Here is a 16,907-nt window from a genome sequence, read left to right as displayed (position 1 = left end):
CACTTAGATACAACCTATCGATCTGGTGGACTTCTGAAGAACAGAGCAGCCGCTTACTGGAACACATTTTCTCATCTCTGAAACAGGGACCTGACCACAAAGGATGAGAAAAAACACAAGGAAAAGTGGCAGCTCTCTAGAGAGGAGAAAAGATGGAGCTACCTTGGCTCCACATCTTGCTCCTACCCCAGTCTGGGTGTCTATAAAAGTGATTGCAGTCATTATGCTAGTGAGGAAACTGAGGCACAGAACGCTGTTAAGGATGAGTTGGAGAAGCAGCCATCTAAAATGTCTTCAGCAGATGCTTTCTTGCTGTGTCTTCTTCTCATCCCCCCCCCATCTCAACTCCCAAAGCCAAGGGAGCCAGCAGCCCCAGATCTGCTCCCTGGTTCTCTACACTGGCACAGGGTACACCAAAAGCTTTTCCCTTGCAGATCCTCCTACCCCTGAATTACTGTTTCTCACAATTAGTACTTGATGTTTTAGGGGAAGAAAAGCATGCTGAAGAATGGGCTGAATGAAAGAATTAAACGAGAATTTGCAGGGATAAAAAATACATGAAAAAAAAAATTAGCCAGCCTAAGCTACAAAGAAATAGATCTAGTTGAATGGTTAGGGTTGTCTGTCACTAGTAACACTACAAATTTAATTGGACACATACGTCAATGCTCTTTATACTGAAGTGCATATAGCCTTGGATATTTACTATTACATGCTTACAAGGATGGGACGTGGTATTTTATAGTACAGACAGTTTTCTACACTATGGTTTTCATAACTTTAAAAACCAGAGCAATTTCCTTCACAAGCCTTTTAAACAGAGATTGACACTTGAGAAGTGCTCAGAGGCGACTCTGTATGGTTTTCTATCTCAGTTTTGTATTCTATTTGTTCAGCTTCCTATAGCCTGTTAATCGCCTCTCTCAAAGCCTATTTCAGCTCGGCGTGTACTCAGACATGACCGACTTGTAAGAAATACAGCACTCATCCCACCAGGGGCTTCTTCTGGGGAAGTGGAGGAGAAGGGCAGATCACCACACCCAGCTGGGCTAAACACACAAAGCCAGGGGGCTGTGCTTCTACTGGAAACACTCATGGAAACCCCCCAGCTTCCTGTGTGTAGATGAGGTCCTAACTCATAACAGTCCTAGGCAGACTGCAACTAAGAATATCTGAAACCTCAGGAAAAGCTTGCTTGAGCCCTTGGCAAAGCCAAGCCATCGGTTTGGTGTGTATGCCTCCAAGAAAAAGTCAGGGATGGAGGGGAAATGCCACCCAACTCTCCTGTGCCACCCCAGTGGGCAGCAGCTCATGGTAGATGCTGTCTCTTACCTCATCGCATGCGGCGCAGCGGGGCTTGAGGCACTCGGCGTGGTGCCTGCCACAGTAGATCTTCCCATCCTGGTAGAAGTAGATCAGGTCAACCAGCAGCTCGTTGCAGACACTGCAGATGAAGCAGGGAGGGTGCCAGCAGACGCCGTGTCCTGCTCGTGAGGCGAAGACGGCCATGTCCCCTCCATTGATCTGGCCGCCGCACTGTCAGAAAAGCCGGGGATTAACGGAGGCGTGTGAGTGACCCCACTGCCACCAACAGGATGCTCTCACAATCACTGCCCTGCATAATGCCAGGAGATGGATTGACAAGTCCATGTCAAATATCCTGAAAGGTGCCCTGACAGACCCCAGCACTCACACCTGGCAGGGCCACAGGCAGATGTTTCTTTCGTGTCATTAAATCATGGGATTGTGGGACTTGGAAGGGACCTGAAGATCATCCAGTTTCAATCCCCCTGCCACGGGCAAGGACACTTTCCACTAGACCAGGTTCCTCAAAGCCTCATCTAATCTGGCCTGAACACTTCCAGGGATGAAGTAGCCAACTTCCCTAGGCAACCTGTGCGAGTGCCTCAACACCCTCACAGGGAAGAATTTCTTTCTAATATCTCATCTAAACATGCCCTCTGTCAGTTTAAAGCCGTTCCCTCTATCAATATAGGCCCTTGTAAAAAGTCCCCGTTCTGCTCTCCTGTAGTCCCTTTAGGTACTGGAAAGGTTTTTAAGGCACCCCAGAACCTTCTCTTCTCCAGGGTGAACAGCCCCAGCTCTCTCAGCCTGTCTTCAGAGGAGATGTGTTTCACTTGAGTGATGCAAGTACCAGTTCATCAGCCACTACCCACCTGCTCACAGATGGCTCCTGTCATGGTTACAGGGAATGGCCGAACATTGCCTCTCCCTAAATTTTCCCTCTTCCTCTGGTTGCTGAAGAGTTTGAGCTCCCTCTTCTCTTCCTCATCCAATGAGTTGCAATAGCGAACCTAAAAAACACAAGTGATGCTCAGTGCCTGGGGTGTCCCTGGCTTGCCACCATTCCATGGGCCCTGCAAACCTCTGCCCTTGGATGTGGGGAGGCTGGAGAAACAATGGGCTTCAGAAATCTGAGGTTTGGTCAGAATTTCAAGAGGTTGAGATGAGAAAAAAGGGCAGGAGGATTGTTGCTCTTTGGGCGCTCAATTTGTAGAAAAGTCTTAAAAGTTGGGTTCTCAGAGTTGCACCCAGAGCAGCAATTGGACTGATGGTTTTCCTGCTTTCTCCATCAGCCTCCTGTGGCAGAGGTCTTCATAATATTACAGTGGCATTTCTAGAGCACAGACCCTTTTCTCTGCACAAAAGACAGAGTTCCAGTGACTTGTAAACTATTTTTCCAGCACAGGATCAAGCTTGTTCATTTGCAAAACCTCTGCATTGGAAGGTAATAAGGAAATAAGTAAAATAAAAGGATACAAACAATGAATGATGCAATTTCCCTGAAGCTTATAAAACTCTGAGGTTTTCCTGGCTATTTCCATCCTGCAGGCTTAGCTCTTGGCTGGTTGCTTTTCAATGGGGAATACAACTGAAGAGCCAGGGAGGTCAAATGTAGCACCAGCACACAATCCACCCTCCGTTACTTGGGAGAGCAGGCTCATGGAGCTGAGCAGGGCTATTGACATGATCAACCAGCACACCTTGAATGTTAAAAGGAGCAAAACTGAGCATAAAGGGAAACTGGATGTAAAATCTGCCAATTTGCAGAAAATACACATAGACCTGCAAGTCCAACTTGCAGGAAAACAGGCTGCAGTAGCAGCATTTGTGTGTATTTATTCTTATGTTTTTTGGCTGTCAGAGGCCGTAGGTGTCCAGCAGCTGCCAGGGAAGCAGGCAGGCAGGTTGGGACCCAAGGGTGTACGGGAAGAAGTCCCTTCTTTGTGCCTGGAGCTCCCCTCATGCTGACAGTGCTGTGCCCATGGCACCCAGCCACATGCAGGCAAACTTGTAAAAATCTGACTGAGATCAAACAAGTTACCTGCACGTATTTCCCAGAGCGGCTTCTTCAGAAAGCAGCATGAAAATAATTTTTTTGTTTACACAGGGAAATTTTGTGGGCTACCAGAAGCCAGTGTTCTCACTGGTGAGATCAGGACGTCAAAGACCAGACCCTTTTTGCTGCCTCACATCATTCCTGTGAGAGGTAAGAAGGTTTATTTTGCTCTGACTGGTTTTGACTCAACCTGCGGCCTCGCAGGCTCTCCCAGCTCGTGAGGCTCAGCCCAGAAAGCCCCTCCTTAGCACACTTACTCCCACTCCAAGGTGAGTCGGAAGCAGCACCTGGGAAAAGGCTTTTGCAACTTTGAATCTGTCTCTAGATAATCTCAACAGCATTCCAAGCCACTTTTAACAGGGCCTTGGCCTCCAAGGGCTGAGAAAATGCTTTTATTTCAGACAGCTGAAGAAACATGACTTAAAAAAAATTTAACTTCAGAAACAAACAACTCCCTACTGCCAACAATCAAAGCAGGAAGCAAATATGGCAACTTAAATAGCAACATGACCGAAATTCAAGTATATTCTCCTGAAAAGCAAAAGGAGTTGAGAAAGGAAAGCCACGCTTCCCACAAACAACCCCAGGAGGAGCGTCCATTCCCCACCCGCAGCCGTGCTGATGTCCAAGGACATTTTCTGGATACTGACCTCATTGTCATGTGGTGGCAGCTGGTGAAGAAGTTGCTTTATGCGAGATTTTTCCCCCGGGCTGTTGACATAGGGAACCTTGTCCTCGGGCAGGCAGCTGTAGTACTGGTGCACCTACGGAGCAAGAGAGGGGACTGCAGTGGGGTTCCCTGGCCGAGCCCATGCCCCTATGCCCGGCCAGCAGCCACCCCCTGAGGCAGCAAGCGCTGGGTCTTCCCCAAGATTCTGAGCAGGGAAACACTGCCAGGAACTGCTTCAGGTTTGTTTTCTTTTGTCCTCCAAGGCAGAGGGGTGGCAGCCCCGGCGAGGTGGGCACGTTACCGTTTGCTCTGTCAGCCTCCATAGCGTGAGCATTGCGCCGGCTGCGGGGATGTGTCGGCACCTGCCTCGGCAGGGAGGTTAAAAAGGCTGCGCCCCAGCAGTCTCTGTGTTGCCGGCTATCTCAGCCTCCACCTCCATCAAACCCCTCCGGGCCTTTTTCTGCAGCAATTTGTGGAAATAAACAGCAGATAAAATCTGTTGGAAGGCTTAGTTTTTCTCTTTCGTCTCAGAGCGTGTAATTAAAATCAGCTATTAAAAAGGCTGAGAAGCAGCGTGCCCGACGCTGGGAGCGCAGTGCAGCCCGGAGAGGAAGCACACCCTGAACCCCAGCATCTCTCCTCCGACTGCCACACCTGGGATGTGCACTCAAGGGCCGGGCCAGCACCGGGAGGAGACTCGCTGGCTGAGGATCCGCTCTGAAATGGCCAGCTTGGGAAGAACCAGGAGAAGGTAAAGGTAAGCTCAGCTGGGCCTGGGATTCACTGCAGCCCCAGATGTCTCCAGATGCTTGGGCAGAAGGAGAGGGCTGGCTGGCTTCCTTAAATCTGCTCTTGGCTGGAGAGATGCAGGCTGTTCTCCCAGTGCACACAGCTTTCTGCCTTTGCCATGGTGGGATTAGCCCCGAGATGCTCCCTAAGCTATCAGCAATTCATTTTGGAGTGGCTGCACTGCCTGCAGCTTTCACAGGGCTTTCCCAAATAACACTTCCTTTGCAGTAGTTTCTGATCAGCTTTTCCCCTTGCTGTGTGCTTTGGACTTTGGCCTAGAAAGCATCACCTGGGCCAGCTCTCTCCAGAGAAGCCCTCCCTGCCTGCACAGCCCCACAGCATCTGTGGATGACAGGGTGCTGTGGGTCACTGGGAGGAATGGGGACACGAGCTGGTCACACAGGGCTGGCTGGCAGGGGAGCTCACCCATGGGCTCGCAGGCTGACGGGGGTGGCTCACACGCAGTTATCTTCTACAGAAAGAAATATCCTTTTACTCCAGAATAACTACCCAAACCTAGCTTTATTCAGGAATAATTGCTCTGCATTCATCTCACTCCCTGCTCTCATTCAGAACTACCTGAGAGCAAGAGCTGCTTCAGTGGTTTTCTCAATTTATGGTTCCTCCCAAACTGATGTCACCATCCTCCTTCCCCCATCATCAGGTTTTCCAGAAAGGGAGATTTTAGCAGATTTCCACACGCAGGTCTGCAGTGCTGATGACAAGGGAACTGCTTGTGTTGCAAAGCTGAGGAACATGCTGAGCATATGCCACTGCAAAACCCTAAATTTGTTTTGCTAAGGCACAGCAGAAACAGACCCACCAGCTATGGAAACTGTCAAAGAAAGAATGGCTGCAAAGTATTTTGTTATGTTAAAAAGAAAACAAACTGCATACATTAGAATACTTACTTTGCATTTATAGAGCATCCTTCATCCAGGAACATCAAAGCACATTAAAAACACTAAAATTCTTATGACATGCTACACAAGGTAGCAAATATACACATTGCAAAGGACTAATTGCAGCATCATGATGTTAAATGAGCTCCCTAAGTTCATGCAGCAAGTCTGCAGCAGAGTTTGCAGTTGAAAATCTCCCAGCAATGCCCCAGCTGCCACACCAGACCCTCTCCTGGGCTGCCAGGCTTCCACACGGCCACGCTGTGCGTGCCTGGCCAGCACACACTCCTGTGGCTTCTCCTGCCAAATTCCCCACGTGCAGAGAGGATGTTCACTGTGCCCTGTGCTCACATTGGTTAGCTTGTGTTTTGATTTCTTGCAATGAAGTTTTTTTGCCCACCCAGTCCTTGAAGTTGGTGGAGACCATAAATTACTTTTTTTTTTGAAGAGCCGCCAAGTTACTAAAGTGATGAACCCCAAGACGCTCACCCTGGGCAAAAACCAAGGATGGGAGCTCTTCCTTCAGCTGCCTGGGTGCTGCCTTCCCGGAGCACAATCCAGCAGGACGTACGTGCCCAGCTCCGCTCCTGCTTCCGCTGGGAAGTTTTCCATTTATTCCCAGCAGGACTGCAGGAACTGGTTCCCATCACACCAGCAACATAGCTTGGCAGGGATGGGCAATTTGGTTTGAGAAGCAAAACAAAATAAATACAACAGGCTCCAACCTGTGTTCCATTGCCTGAAATAACCTGAAAGGGTTTGCTTTGGATCTGCATCAGCCACAGGGACCTTCTAGAGGAGTGTTCATGGAGAGGATGGAGCAGAGGCAGCCGCCAATCCTTGTCCAGTACCTGTGGAACATCTCATGAGGAGAAAATCCTTACGCCTGCCAATGGCTTTCTGCAGCCACCATCCCCTTGAACCAGAGGGATGCACAGATCCTTTCACCCGGGACATCACTTCTATCCCAAGAGATCCACCCAGAGGGCAGATGAAGAGCAGAAGGACAGCCCTTGCCCAGGCTGACATTAGGCCACGCCTGTGCATATAACACTCTCTGATCCATCTCCTGTTCTCATGGCATGAACCCAGCTCCTTGGATGGGAGACCCAAGACTGGGAGGGACAGGGTCACAGGCTGCCCATGTGCCTGCCTCTGTGCCCAGCTGGCTGCCCACAGCATTTCTGACCTGGCGTGGGAGCAGCTGGCAGCTGGGCTGGAACAGGCCTGCATGATGCCCAAAAATAAAGAAGGAAAAGGGGATTCTTAGATCAACCTGGCTTTTCAGGGAAAAAGCCTGCAGAAAGTGTTATCTTGCTGGGAAACCAAAACTGCTCAGTCTGCACTTTGCTTTTGTATAAAAGGTCACTGTTTTATGCTAAAGTAACTCCTCCTCCATCCAGCTCTGTGTTGCAGCACGCACAAGCCTTGGAGCTGGTGAGCCTTGCAGGGCCAGGGCCAGACCCCCCACGTGCCTGCTGATGGCTCCTCACTGCCCTTACAGGCTCTGCAATCCAGATAAGGATAACAGTGCAGGCAGTGACCCCGGAGAGATAACATTTCCTCTTTAAACTGTGCAGTATCTCTAACTGTTTTATTATTAAATACTTCTGCTGTACAACACAGCAGCTCTGCATCCTCCTACTGCCCCTCGCAACAGATCTGCTCTGCCCCTGGTTACTCCAACAAACATTATTAACACACAGGAGCCACTTGTGGGGCTGGACTAGGTTTTATCCTCAGTTTTCCCACTTGTTCCACTTCACTCTGACTTCTGCATGAGAGAAATCCCAGAAGAGACTGAAAAACATCATGCTGAGTTAAAGTAAAGCTTCACACAACATCTCAAGGTCGCAGATGCCATGGGCATAGTCTGGCCAGTACACTGGATGTGGGGAGAGCTGTGGGTGCTAGGTGCCATGGGATACTGGCAGGCTGGGCAAGCTCCATCCTGCCCCAGGGAGGTCCCACTTGGACAGGCTCCATGCTACCAGAACCTAGCACAGCAGATTCCCAAGGTGTTATTCTCACCTTCACAAGGAAAATGTCCAAACACCAGGTTTTGCTAACAAAAACTGATACGCATTTTGGAAATTAACAGCTGCTTGATGCTAAAATGGAGGAGGGGAAGAGGGGGAGGTAGGAATTAAAAAAGTAACAAACCAGGAGAAAGGAAAGAACATAATGTAAAAACAGGGTAGGAAAAAGCCTTTAAACTGGAGCCAACTTTATTCAAAGGCACTGAGGAGAGTAATTACATTAGTTTACAAATGCCTTTGTGTTCTGTGGTCTTCTTAGGTTTGGAGTATGTTTCCAGTTAAACTTTGACAGTTTACAAACCTACTCTGGCCCTGCTAAATAAAGGCAGGACTAGAGCTTGTCCTGGCGGTCCCAGGGTGACCAAAGACAAAACCCACATGAGCATATCTGTGAGCAAAGCCTTACACCTCCTAGAAGGAAAAGTTTGCAAACATCCTGTAAATTCAAACTATTGGTGAAGGATCTCTTTGATCAATGAATTAAAGGAGGTGGAGGGGAAATATCATATTTCTTACGCCACAAATTGCTGTTGGGAAGTAGCATTTGGCTGTACTCGCCCTGAGCACAACACCCCTTCCTAAAGCACCCACCAAACCGGGCTGTTTGGGATGACTGTATGGCTGGGATGGACTACAAAGGAGCTCACGGTGTCCTGGCACGGGTGCCGACTTGCTCAGCCCTCACAGCTCCAGCACAGCCTGCCTGGCTCTCCTGAAACCAAACCAACTGCAAAACCAACTGCAAGGCTTTTGCAAAGAGCCCTGTGAGGGCAGGACGTGCTGGCCTGTGTGCAGTGGGGTGCCTGAACACGGATGTTCCCAAAAAGGGGATCTTGGTGAGTCAGCCAGCACTCAGGCACAGTGCAGTAAAGCATCACACACAGCAGTGTCTGTTCAAAATACAGCGTTCCCCAGTGTCCCCCCATGCCCAGGACAGCATCACTACCCCTGGGAACATGCCAGGGTATCACAGCCCTGGCAGCCCATTACATGACAGCCAGGGATGTCCCGTGGCAGCACAGGGAGCTGGTGGCACATTGATGTGTGTGTGCTCAATTGTGGCCCCTTCTTCTGGCTCACTGCTGCGTGCAAACTCCCACGGGATTTGGCTGCTGAGGGAAGAAGGCAGCCAGTGGCTCCGACAAGCCTGTGCTGGCCTGGGCGAGCAGGGCTGCTCCTGTGGCTTGCCTGCTCCTCCCCAGTGCCAGCTTCTGAACAGCACACGTCAGGCTTTAATGATCCTTTACAATGAGCACGTAAAATTGACAGACAAACGTACCTGATGCTTTGTATGTCTCTCATTCCTGCTGGCTCCCTTGCAAAAGCAAGGGGGAAAAAAATCCCAAACAAACCACATGCAAATAACCTTCCCAATATGTCTGTGAAACATTGCAAGTGCTTGTACACGTTGACTCACACACAAGCTCCACAGATGACAGCACGTGTGAGCCTGGAAAACGGGTTCAGTGTGCTTTGGCCTGAGTCTGGCACGTCCTCCTTTTCCAAGGCCATTAGGATACAAAACACTGATTTATTTTTTTGAAGCAAAACAATCCTTACAGCAGGGCCAGATGCTCTGAAATGAAGAGTGGGAACTGCTGGCTGGCTCTGCCAAGCATGGGGATGCAGGCAGGCACGCACCGTGGAGGGATCCAGAGTGTCCCCTGGGAGCCCAAAGCCCCAGCTGGGAGCAGGCCTGTCACCCCCAGACCTGCGAGCGCCCATCGCCGGCGCAGCAGCGGGAGGCAGATGCAGTCCTGGCGCCGGGCAGTCCGGCATCCCGCAACGCTGCGCTTGCTCTTGGAAACCCGCTCCTAAGTCAGAGGGACACGGGCAGGGAACAAAGGAAAAATCGTTTTTCTAAGTGCTATTTGTTCTGGCACGCTCTGCGGCTTTCCGCACGCTCCTCTCCCACGGCAGCTGAGGCGTCGGAGCGCTGCTGCTCCCCAGTCGAGAACGACATCCATCCCTGCCAAGCCTTTGGAGCAGCTCTCGGGCTGCGAGAGATCCCGCGGAAGCGCTGCTTCCTGCTGGCATCAAAGAGAACGTTTGAATGAAGGCCCTACGTCCACACGTTTTAGACTTGTGAAAGCCTATGACATGATTTTTCTTTTTTTTTAAGCAGGAATTTAATTTGGATTAAAAAGAGCCAGATCAGTGCTTTCAACAGCATGGAGAGCAGGCTATGCTGCGAGGTCCATGCAGGGCTCAGGGTCCCCTGGAGCACCAGGAATGATAATGATCATGTGCTGCATTGATCATCACCGATCATTCCCCTGGGTATCCCACATAACATGCTCTTGGATTTCTAAGGCATGGGGTAGCACACTTGCATAACACCGCAACTCAGAAAAGCTGTAATTGCACACTGGAATAAAGCTCCAGGAGAAGTTTCTATTGGGTAGTCCAGGGTTTTCAGTTTCCTTTTCCACTCCCTGCTCCTCCCCTGCCTCTCACCTCTGCTGACCTCCATATATATTCTTCAAATTTCAGAATCGAGCAAACCATGTCAGGCGAGTGGTTTCTGTGACCTACCAAGAGTAGCTGATTCCCTCCCTGATAATAAGATTGTTCAAGTATTAAGTAATTTTGACAGCTTCCATTGGCTCATGACGCTCAGGGCAACACCCCAGGATACAGAAATGGAGCAAATGTCCAGACACGTGGTTTTGCCATGGGCTCTTTTGCAGCATGGGATGTCCTCACACATCTCCATCCACTCTGTTCCAGGGCAGGGGAACAGCTCCAGGACCTCCTACCCCACTCCAGCTGCCCCCAAGTCATGCATCACTGGCATCACACGCAGAAAAAGCATTCCATGTGCGGGACTGCTGCTCCATTCAGCAGCTGGGAAGCATTCGGCACAGTCTGATGCCTGGAGGCTGGATTTAGACAGCTCCAGCCTTGAAATAAGAGCCGCTAACTGCCGGGCTATTTAGATACTGAGAGAGTTCACCTGGGAGGTGATGGACTGACCCTACCTCAAAGTGAAACTGGAGAGCTTTTGAAAATGTGCTGAAAGGCAGCTTTTGGGTAAAATACTCCAGCGTGCACGTGTGTAAGTGGGCAAAATGAGAGGCAGCTGCAGCTCCTGGGAGCAGGGTACACGAGGGACAGCTTCTCCGCAGGGTCCTCAGCTTTCCATCCACACTGCTCTGCTCTCAGGATCAGGATCTACCAGGAAGGAAGAGCTCTTCATGGGCCTTTTGTCCTGCCTCTACCAGGTTGTAAATTAGCTTGTCTCTTTCCCACTACTACACAGGTAGTAGTGTGTAGTACTACACACTGTACTGTGGGGCACAGGGTTGCTTTGGTCTCTTTTACTCCTTCCTTGCTGCCTGCAAGACTTCAGTCTCTTGAGGAGTGAAACAGTTTGCTGAACTCAGAAGGCTCAAGAAAGAACAAGATGGTACAACGACCGTGACACACAGGCACAGGTGAGACACATGTCCCCCAGAGATGCCTGGCCCACATAATGTACTTTCTGCCTCACCAGAATGGTGAAAATCTTTATGTAAGGTGTAAAGGCACGTTCCATGTAGGTTCATCTCTGCTCTCCTTTCCTCACTTTGTGACCTGAACAGCAACTGATGAAACTTGGAGGTTTTATAACTCAAGCCCTAGCAACAAGTCTTCCAAAATATCCAGAAGAAGGATTAACATGTGTGTTAGCCCCTGAATAAATTCCCTGTGACAGCTACAAGTTTCACACCACTGCAAAACTCTTGAGGTCCAAGTTCTAATGGCTGCCTTAGAGAAAAATAGTCCCCTGAACCTTCATGCTGCTCATTTTAGCTGAGATTTTCATAACTTTTTAAGGGACTCGACCAGAGCAACTGTGTTGACAACAAGGGGGAATTAAGTTCTTACGGCACATGCAAGATTCTCAGATGCTGGCATGCCAGAGCCATACAAAAAAGTCACAGCGAGGCTGAAGTAGAGCCCCATCTTTTGTTTAATTGGAAATTTCTGCCCATAACCAGCTGCTCCTAATACTGAGACACATGCTTTGCCTAAAAATGTGAAAAACACATCACAAAAGGACTTATTTTCAAGCATCTGCCCTCAAACTTATGTCAGTGCAAGGAGGATCAGCTGTCAGACTGCCAGCCCCAGCAGACAAACTGACTCCCAAAGATGTCTTCCTCTGTCTCTGCAGCCAGGCTCAGCCTGGGATTTTGCTTTGCTGAGGACACACTTCTAAAGGTGTTTGCCCATTTAAAGACTTTGACACTTATTTCTTTATCCAGTCATTGAACTGCAGGCAGAAAAAAAGAGCGTTTCACAAAGCCCATGTCCCTGCTTCTGTACACCCATCTCTGCCATTCCCATCTGCATCCCTATCTTCCAGAAGAGAAGTCCCTCTTTTGCCGTAAGACAACTTCTCATTGAATCCAATCCAAGTGGGATTAGACCCCACAGAAGCCTCCTGGCCATCCTGTGTAGCTGATTGCTACTACAAGAAACTCTATTTCCTTATCACATTGTGATTTATGGAGCTCAGTCCTAGGTTTTTACCTGTCACTTTCCTGGCTGGCAGGTTGTCTCTGAGCCTTACACCTCTGATAGTCTCAAACCTCTTCCAATTTCCTGCCTGAATGCATTTGTAGACAGTTTATGTCCATGTTCTTAGGCTAAAGTTGGAGCTTGGATAACTGCTCTTCCCTCTCTAATGAACAGGGGGAAGAACAATTCTAATGAACAATTTGCTAGGCTGGACAAACTAAGCTCTTGTAGGCTTCTCAATGAAATAACATTTCCAGTGCCCTTCCAGTTTATACCCTACTTTCTTGATACATTTTAGTTGGTTTACCAGAAAAAAATTTATCATACCTTATATAGGGGTGGTGCTATAAATTTTTAAATTACTATCCTAATATCCCTGTGTATTTAGAAATATATTGCATTTATGGCTTTTGAGTAAAGCCCTTTTTAGCCTTACACACTGATGAGCCATAATATAAAGGATAACTTCCAGCTCCACTCCTCATTACAATGTTTGGATCAGTATCTGTGAACATTGGACCAATGCTTTTTTTGTCTTCAGTACTGGGCATTGGGTAACCAACATGATTTTCACTAGTGACATGTACCACAGACCAGCTGAGGCCGGAGTCAGTGTCCAGGAGTACACTGAGACCTTATAGGTTTGAGTCAATTCCCTTCTAGATGACAGTAATTTAAGCTTTGGATTGAAGGGACTCTTCAAATACTGAAATGACCTTTGGACACTGCCAAAACACAATGTCACGTTTGCAGGCCAACTCCTCCCCACTGAAATCCTGTAAATTGCTGTGTTGAGTGAGCCATGAGCTCTGTCTCCCAAGAATAGTGAAGCAGGGAGGCTGTCGTCCAAGTAAAATAAGAAAATTGCATTAGTCTTTCAGGGGAACACTTACCTCCCCAGTTCATATACTGCTCTGAGATTTTAATAAAGTAGAATATTGCGGAAAAAGTTGTTTCATTTAATCTGTTTCACATCCAAAAAAATACAACAGCGGAACAGCAGGAGGCAGAGAAAAATTCCCTGCCTGTTAATCTGTATTTTCAGCCCAGCCTGACAGCATTACCCTCAGCCAGGGCAGAGCCCACCAGCTGCCCCATGGCAGGCACCAGCCTGGCAGAGGCTCCACATCACGTGCACACACCTGACTCATTGACCAAAAAACCACACATCTGCCTGCAGACTGGCACATCCCCAGTGAGATGCTGCAGAGGCATTTCCTCTGCAGCATGGGACGTAAATTGCTCCTCCTGCACTATGGGGCATCCCCAGCCACGGGACAACCATTCTGTGATTCCATGAAATTCAGGGTGCTGCTCTTCACCCAGGGACAAACCCAGGCCTGCAGTGTGGCTCTTGCACAGCCCAGGGAAGTCACTCCTCGCTTTTGTCATCTTAGTGGCTCATCTAATGTGAAAAGTCATGACAGGGCTGGCAGATGAGCTCTGCTGGATGGATTTCAGGGACTGTCTCTGGCTCTGCTTATGGCTGCTCTTTATTTCCATTGCAATTAGAGACAGGTCTGAAGTGGCAAATTTGCTGAAAGGCCCAGTGATGCAGACTGAGGAGTGTACTGAGAAAAGGAGTGTTTGGACTGAGGAGCACCACGACCTTTGCAAGAAATAGATGCTGGAAGAACCTAAAATCACATTAATCTGAGTAATGCATGAGATGTCAATAGCTACTGGTAGAGATAATGGACTTCTATTTCCTCCTGAGCATCCCCAACTCCCTGATGCTACACTTAAAGAGCACCTAAGGGATCAAAGAAGCACACAGGTCTCCTGGAATGTCACCACCATGCTGAAAGAGGGTTTCAATCACTGCCCATGCCATGATGTACTCATTAGAGACCATGTCTACCTGGTCAGGTGCCACCTGTCACTAAATACCTGTATTTCCACCCAAAGCTACAGGAACATGGGCCACCTTGAGCTCCAGAAGCTGCTGACACGCCTGGCCAGAAACCAGCAATGAGAGCAGGTGGCACCAGCTTGGGTATGGTCCTCCAACAGGACCCCCAAACCCAACCAGTTCATGTTGCCACAGCACGAAGGACCAGCAGAGCCACTTCAGAACCATCTGCATTTCTCCACACACCACATCTTGTACCTCCTGCGAGGCAAAAAGAGAGCCTCTGACATAAGGAAGGCGACAGAAAACAAGGCTGCTGCCTGATTTGCACGGTTGGATGGCACCAAATGAAACACATGGTGCTGTGGAGTTTCAAGTGAACACTGAGCAAGGCTTATAAAGACAAGGAAAAAAAAAAGAAACAAGCACCAAACAACTGGATTTTCTCTAATCAGACAGATAATATTTACAGCCTACGGGTGGTGCCAAAATATTTCAGGAAATTCCTAAGCCTGTCTGAATAAAAGCACAGGAAAACACAGTACTTAAGGACAGCAACTATGGCAGTAAGAATGAAAGCTTTCCACCCCCTTCCAGCCTCCTTACACAGTTTAAAATTATTGCCATATCATATCATACTGCAATTATGAAGGCTAAGCTCATTTTGCCACCTCCACTGCCAATGAAGTTCCGACTTGAACATATAAAGGACCAGTGTAAAAAGTCAAAGGAATCATGTAAACTGGAAGGAGCAGAATCAGTGCATGCTCCACAGAGCACACTGAGGTCTAATCTGTCCCACTCAATCCTGCACCAAGAGACTTGAGCTTTATTTAAGCTATTCCTTCCAGCAAGGCATAAACATCATGCTTGGAAAACCCAAACCACAAAGCTTTTGGCTCATTTTTCAGAGTTATCTACCAGCTTTGACTGTCTGCCCTGGACTTACCACAAAGAACAGTGCAGGAGGGCAGAACACAAGCACTGAGCCCCTGGGAAACACTTGAGTCCCATCGCTTCTTTCCCAGTGAAACATTAGATACATCTTTTCCCTTGCACAACCACAAGAAATCCCATCCTGGAGGTATTTTGTTTCCCCCCTCTCAATTACCAATTACATCCACAGACGCAGAAAACCACAGGTCCTGCAAGGATCACGTGTCTGTTTTGTTCCATTTGAGCATTCAGACCCTGCAAAGTCTCTCTAGTGCACCCAGACACAGCCACACGCAACAAGTGCTTGCACCTCTAGAAGAAAAATCAGGTAAACTATTTCTATGCAAAACCAACTATTTTCTGGTAGCTGGGTGGTGTCATCATTACCTGCTCAGGCTTCAGGCCGGGGGGGACCCAGGCGTACTCCTCCAAAGCACAGCCCGAGTCGTCGTCAGAAGTTGAATTCCTCTGGAAGTCAAACATGAGCTTCGTGACTGTCTTCTCCATCTCCAGAGGCATAACTGTTACAATGTGCTCTTCCTGGGAGCACTTACAGTGAAGGCAAATCTTCCTGTAAGGTGAGGAGAGAGAAAAAGAGATGCCCCGGTGAGCAGTGCTTTACATGAGAAAGTGATTCCTGCCAGTCATTGGCCTGCAGAGACTAAACTCAACGCTTTCTTATGCTCAGGCATTTTCTAACACAGGATTTGTCTCTCTTATGAGGGGGAAATAAAAGTCCATATTTGCTGTAACAACACTTGGCAATCCATCCGAGTCAGACTGCCCAAAGTTTGGGGATATGCAATTGCTTGTCCCTTTACTGCACCACAAAGAGTATTTCCAGGGCCCAGCACAGGCACAGGCCATGCCTGGTGGGGGCTGACTTACCAGCCAGAACTGTAGAGTCATTACCAAATTTAGGACAACTGAGCACTTTGCTAAAATGGGAAATGGTGGATTGACTGGGAAGCTGTGAATGACAAGTCTCTTTAGCATGCTAACAGCATAAATTTGCTTATTAAAGTAGCATAAAAATTGATTATAATCTGAACATTCAAAGCTAAATTAAATTAAGGGAGGCTACAAAACCCACACTCACACTGCAGTGGAGTCTTAACCACCTGGCTCGGTGGCACATGCCACAGCTCAGTAGCTCTGGGAGGAAAGCACAAGAACTGAAAGAACAGCCCACAGAGGCTGCAATTTAACAGCCATCAGCTTAATTCACTGCAAGAATCTGTTAACGCTTCTTTAAAGGGGCTGTTCCTCCAGCTTGTGGCCTGTGACAGATTTTCTTCACAGGCTTGAACCTGAACTTTTATCTGCAGGGCTGCCAGGACAGTACAGGCTCATAGAATGGTTTGGGTTGAAAGGAACCTTAAGGATCATTCAGTTCCAACACCCCCTGCCATGGGCAGGGACAACTTCCACTAGACTGGGTTGCTTACAGCTCCATCCAGCCTGGCCTTGAACACTTCAAGGGATGGGACATCTGCAAGTTCTCCAGGCAATCTGTGCCAGGGCCTCACCCCTCTCACAGTAAAGAATGCCTTCCTAATATTCAATCTAAACTTACTGTCTCAGTTTAAATCCATCCCCCCTTGTCCTAACATTATATGCCCTTGTAAAAAGTCCTTCTCCAGCAATCCTGTAGGCTCCTCCAGGTACTGAAAGGCTGATAAGGTCACCAAAGAGCCTTCTCTTCTCCAGGCTGAACAATCCCAACTGTCTCAGCCTTTCCTCACAGGACAGGTGTTTCATCCCTCTAATCATCACACCCCTTCACCACAGTAACAGCGAAGGACAAACCTGGCTGAAAACATCTCCTGACAAAGAAAAAGAGGTTAAAGGG

General features: G+C 48.5%; 1 protein-coding gene across 2 annotated transcripts in view; it reads right to left on the bottom strand.

The window, feature by feature from the left end:
• PRICKLE2 (prickle planar cell polarity protein 2) overlaps positions 1 to 16,907 on the bottom strand; it is a 104,022-nt gene that overhangs the window by 16,602 nt on the left and 70,513 nt on the right. For both annotated transcript variants that reach the window (XM_053989700.1, XM_053989701.1), the window contains 4 exons: positions 15,443 to 15,626; positions 4,012 to 4,125; positions 2,178 to 2,315; positions 1,333 to 1,536 (listed from right to left, as the gene is read on the bottom strand). In XM_053989700.1, coding sequence (XP_053845675.1) covers positions 1,333 to 1,536; positions 2,178 to 2,315; positions 4,012 to 4,125; positions 15,443 to 15,626 — 640 coding nt within the window. The remainder of the gene's footprint in view (positions 1 to 1,332; positions 1,537 to 2,177; positions 2,316 to 4,011; positions 4,126 to 15,442; positions 15,627 to 16,907) is intronic.

This window comes from Vidua macroura, chromosome 13 (assembly GCF_024509145.1).
Source record: "Vidua macroura isolate BioBank_ID:100142 chromosome 13, ASM2450914v1, whole genome shotgun sequence".
Classification (NCBI taxonomy): domain Eukaryota; kingdom Metazoa; phylum Chordata; class Aves; order Passeriformes; family Viduidae; genus Vidua; species Vidua macroura.
The sequence above is the reverse complement of the archived record's forward strand: the minus strand, read 5'-3'. Positions and strand labels throughout refer to the sequence as shown.